This window comes from Notothenia rossii (genome assembly GCF_949606895.1).
Source record: "Notothenia rossii genome assembly, chromosome: 6".
Lineage (NCBI taxonomy): Eukaryota > Metazoa > Chordata > Actinopteri > Perciformes > Nototheniidae > Notothenia > Notothenia rossii.
The window spans coordinates 48,374,511-48,379,692 of record NC_136909.1 but is presented as its reverse complement, the minus strand read 5'-3'; the positions used below and the strand labels follow the sequence as shown (position 1 = coordinate 48,379,692).

The 5,182-nt window shown below is 38.8% G+C and overlaps 1 protein-coding gene across 1 annotated transcript; it reads left to right on the top strand.

Moving 5' to 3' along the window:
• The first annotated feature begins 296 nt into the window (after positions 1 to 296).
• On the top strand, positions 297 to 4,673 carry LOC307044093 (uncharacterized protein). The gene is made up of 4 exons (XM_079689133.1): positions 297 to 407; positions 863 to 917; positions 1,265 to 1,418; positions 1,918 to 4,673. The coding sequence occupies exons 1-4, from the start codon at positions 318 to 320 to the stop codon at positions 1,964 to 1,966; spliced, it is 348 nt and encodes a 115-aa protein (XP_079545259.1). The 5' UTR covers positions 297 to 317; the 3' UTR covers positions 1,967 to 4,673.
• The last annotated feature ends 509 nt before the right edge of the window (positions 4,674 to 5,182 follow it).

Genomic DNA, 5,182 nt, shown 5'->3' with positions numbered 1-5,182 from the left:
GAAATTGATTTATCTGTATTTATATTGATAATTTGTTTTATTATTGATTGAATTTATTAGTTTGATTAACTGTTGCCTCATATCTTTAGGAGTCATCTGTTCGAAAACTGATGGCTGAAACATATCCCATCCAGCGTGAAACCATCAACGACGGAACCAATGTAAAGGTCCTAAAGGAAGAGTGGCCATTTCTATTTGAAGCTGCTCACCTGTTTGATCATGCATCTAGACTCCTTGGCTTTTCGGTACAAAACAAGCTGGGACAGGAGCTTTCCAAAAAAGAACCGGGCATCAATAACTTCCTTGACACCAAAGGGATGAAGATGGGTGAAGGTCCAGTACAGCTGATCTGTGGCATTGTGAGATACTTCAAGGAAAACCCTGATTACCTTTTCTGCAAAAATGAGGTACATTTTATGGATTTTAAACCCCACTTTGCGCTGCTGATAATATCGAAATTGGTAAACCATCTCTCCTGGAAACGAAGATAAAAGGAAATCAGTAAAATCCTTGATTTATTTTCCCGACCAGGAGAGAATCCCTCATATAATTATACACTTCCATCCCGGCAGAGCTCCTCTGTCTTGGAGGACCAAATGCTGTCCCCTAATAGAACAAGGTCTTGTAAGGACAGACTTTCCCCCCCTGACCGAAAAGGATTCTGATTCTAACATTAATCGATTATGTTTGTGTAAACAATACTTTTTTATAACTACTATTAACATTATTGTCTATGGTTGCTTCTGATACAGACGCTGGCAGATGGTCTATTTGCCTGCCTGACTGCGTGTTTGCGTACATTGGAAACATAAAATCAACACATTCATATGTGTATCTTTGTTGTTTTATTTTCCGAAAACAGGACTCCGCAGATGCTGAACTCAGCCTCCCCTGTACCCCATGCATCCTAATCAGAGGTTTGTAGTTGAATCATTTTTGCATCCCAGCAAGCTTGGAGATATGTTCTCCATTTGTTCTTAGGTTTACTGATGAGACGATTTGTTGTGATGAAAAGGTATAGAGTTGGTTGATTTTGTTTTGTAAATGGTGCTCAGAACTATGTTGATTAGGGCCAAAATCTTTAAATTGAAGTACACTTGTATGTAAAGTCTGACAAACTAAATGCAGAATACCTTTTCAAAGTATTTGTTGCTTGTTCTTACCATAACCTGTGTTTGGACTGAGTATGGAAGATTTGGCACGTGTGTACGTTATTATTTTTTAAAATTACTAATACATATTGTTTTTGTGATCTATGTTTAAGGTGACCATCTATTCCAGATTGATGTTGATCAGGAAGTTGTGAATAACCACATCACCTCCCCCATTGTGGCCCTGAGCTATGCTTTCTGCTTGTTTTATGTCTGCAACATTGAATATCCAAAGGAGATGTCTCTTACCCTGGAATTCATGCAAAGGTAAGCAGCTCATTGTTTTGAAATGTATAAGCTGGGGTATTCAAATTCTGAGACTGAGGGCTTCCCACCAGACAAAGCATGTAAAAAGGTATCCACTCATCGTCCCTTAGATTACTAGCATAGTTGTGCTCAATTCCAGGATGCTTATGGGATCATGATTATTAAATATAATATATATTATATGTTTTGATCCCATTGACACTCTACAATCGAGCCAAGATATTCATTGCTCTTTGACAGGGGTCTTCAATGTTGTTCACTCCAAGGACCCCTTAGCTGAGAGAGATGAAACAGGGACCCAAATACTGCCTAAAATTGTATTGCAGATTCAACTTTTTCATAGAGTTCATAGACCTGCTTGACAGCACTATCACCAGTGTTGTGTAAAGTTTGTTTGCTTACACATGATCTTTTCTATTGTTTGTTTCATGTTAATGTGTATTATCAAACATATAATCACTTAAACCCTCAATACTTAATAAATGTTCCTATAACACAGGCAGCACATTTTGCAGCTTCCTGTTGAAGGCCCATGCTCTTTCATATAACTTCAGACTACACCAAGTACATAGAAAAGGTCTGTCCTCAGGCATTTGGCATTTATTAGGCTCTGACACTGGGTGATTGGGAAAACATGTACAATATTCCTAACAACTATCTCTGAGCTATCTCTTTAACCAAAGACACACATTTAGGCTATTCTATGTGAGCTGCTTTTGTGACTAATATAACAAAATCCATACCAGGATTCATGCCCCAATGTTAATACTTGTTGTGTAACGTGTACATTTGCACCGAGTGTCACAGTTACCACTCCACTCAACGTTTGACGCGTGTGCTCTTGTTGCAGATGAGCTTAGTGGTTGTGTCACACTTAAGATTGACTGAAATCTGACAAGTAGACTGCGATATTGAAAGTAGCAAATTTAGATGCAGTTTTAATGCAGTGGTTGTATGTGTGAAATCAAAATTGAGCAACTATGTTATCTATTTTGTGACTAAAATGTATATAGACTGTGTACAATCATAATCGATGCAAATAAATCAACCCTCTTTACCTTGGCTGCCTGTAAAGCTGCTGCAATGAAATCTGGACCTCCGTCTTTGTGCACTGGATCACAGCTCGCCTATCGTGATTATGTGGATTGGTCTGCATTATGAGAATACAAACAAACATGATCCACCTATAGTATGTAGCCAATAACCAAAACCATTGTGGATTTAGTAACTCTTCCTGTCAAATTTTCACCTGTGCATTTAACAAACTATAACACCGCACACTGTCACCTCTAAATTGTATATGTATGTTTAACAAACACACAACTCCACGATAAATGTAGCAAATACCAAGACATTTTACATATAAAATATAGAGGCTGCTACAGTAGGCTGCTGTAGGCTATGTCACAGTGGTGATTATGACAGGAAAAGTCACTAAATACACTATATAGCCTAGTTTGTCAGCACAAAATAATAGTTTTGTTAATTCATATTGTAAAGGTGCATAATGTTTGTATTCTCAAATGCAAACCTATTACCACCACCGAGGAGTGGTGATCCAGAACGGGTTCAGAGGAACCAGAAAGAGGTCCCACTGTCATTGAAACAATCTTCCCGGACAGGACTGTTTACAACAGACTCGCCGGCCATTTTTGACGGCTCATGTAAATTATATATTTTTTTGTCACAAAATAGACCATGCAGTTGCTCATTGTTCATACATTTTAGACATACATTTCAGATTAAAAGTTTGTTATCAATCGTCACAACTTCTTTCAGCACTCGTGACTACTAGCGACTACTACTAGCTGTGCTACTCATGCACTGAGTTAACGGTGCCCTGAGATCGTTCATTGCACGTACAGTATATCCACACAAGTCACAGGTGCACGGGTTATGCTGACATTTCCAGTATAGTATGTTGGTGATGAGCAGACTTTAACAGCACGTTGTCTGAGTTGCTCAGCTTACAGGAGCAAAGTGTTATTGTAGTAGTAGTATTTTGCAACATTAGCTGTAGATGGAAACACACACACGGGCATGGTGGAGAAAACAAATGTATGCTATTTTAGACGGCTCCACTCCTGTAGAGCCACACTACAAGTAGTATCTCAGCTTTGTCTGCATGTTACTCTTTAGTTCAGTTTCATTCATTTAGTTGCATGTGCAGCTAAACATATTTCTGTTTCCTTTCTTTGGAATGAATCCTGACCGAGGGTCCAAGGCTGAGATGAAGGGGAAGAAACAGCATCACATTCCTCCAAAACTGTCGAAGCTCGTGACTGAGCTGAAGGAATTTGACTGGCACATGTGAGCTTTCCTCAAAGCTCAAAACCAAACTTTTTGGACTGGACTTTTGGACTGAACATACCAACACACACACACTTAAAAAAAAAAAAGTTTACTTTTTTTTTATTTGTCACTGCATGTTCTCCTACAGGTTGGGGCAGCGCCTGTCAGCGGGGAATGTTGAGTGGGAGGTGTAGGACGGAGTTGCTACATCCTCTTGGAGAGGGCTCCTCCTTCCTCACTGACAGGTGAGCCAGTAGGGTGCAACAGCAGTGGCAAACACTGGGAGGAATTTATCATTTGATCTTGAGGTGCACATGTACACACAGCCCGACCTCTAACATCATGGTGTTAAGAAAAAGGTTATTGTTGCTGTTATTTTACATACTTGAATGTATGGTCATGTTAGGGTTTTACAATTTTATGGAAATGTCTTAAAAAATATATATTTGTATGGCACTCAGGTAGCGAGGGGTAAAATTATTGCCCACCACCACAGATTCTTTGGGTTCAAATCCCCCATGTTCGGGGGGAGGGAAGTTGGGAGGGTGATATTTGTCACTGCATGTTCTCCTACAGGTTGTGGCAGCGCCTGTCAGCGGGGAATGTTGAGTGGGAGGTGTAGGACGGAGTCGCTACATCCTCCTGGAGGGGGCTCCTCCTTCCTCACTGACAGGTGAGCCAGTAGGGTGCAACAGCAGTGGGAGAAAAGTTCAGTTTTTTCATTTCATCATTAAATGCACTTTATACATTAGCAAAAAGGAAATCAATTCACTTTTATGGAAAAAAATGTATACATTTTGTTCAATTTCTATATATTGTGCTTTATTCAGTTTGCTTGAAAGTGTAATGATTGTTATTTATTTAGGATTAGGATATATATATATTTTTTATCCCAAGATTAAAAAAAAAAGATATTAGGATTAACGGAAGTGTCTGTAAATAGTACATACTAAGACAGGGGTCTGCCACCTTTTTGACCAAAAGAGCCATTTTGCTCTTTTTTCCCCCAAATGTTTTTGTCTGGAGCCGCAAAACATATTTCATAGCTAATAAAGTTGTATTTATTGTTATATCAGACAAAAAATACAGTTTTTTTTGCATTTATTAGGCTATTTATTACATTATATAAAACTGTTAACCTCTAATAAGAAACAAAGAACTCCTATAAGGAGAATTACAAATAATACACAGGCCTACTTTAAAATAAATTAAACACAGCACTTGAGGAGTCATCTAAACATTTGAAGGAAAAAAAAATATTATTAAAATGGGCCCACTTTGAAATAAATAAAATATATAGCTGCACCCTAAAAAGAGTTAAAGGTAGGGTAGGTAAGAATGGAGTCCCTCCTCCAACACATACGAACGCGCATCATCAATGAGGCCACGAGATAAGTTTGTGCACAGATGGAAGAGAGATGGAAGGCTGACAGGCATGTAGGCCATCCAGTTATTTGAGCCGGGTCGGCTAA

Bases quoted from the DNA above. Each gene is read 5' to 3' on its own strand.
- LOC307044093 (XM_079689133.1), top strand. From the start codon at position 318: ATGAAGATGGGTGAAGGTCCAGTACAGCTGATCTGTGGCATTGTGAGA. The intron at 408-862 runs GTACATTTTATG...TTCCGAAAACAG, and splicing joins ACCTTTTCTGCAAAAATGAG to GACTCCGCAGATGCTGAACT. The intron at 1,419-1,917 runs GTAAGCAGCTCA...CCTATAACACAG, and splicing joins ACCCTGGAATTCATGCAAAG to GCAGCACATTTTGCAGCTTC.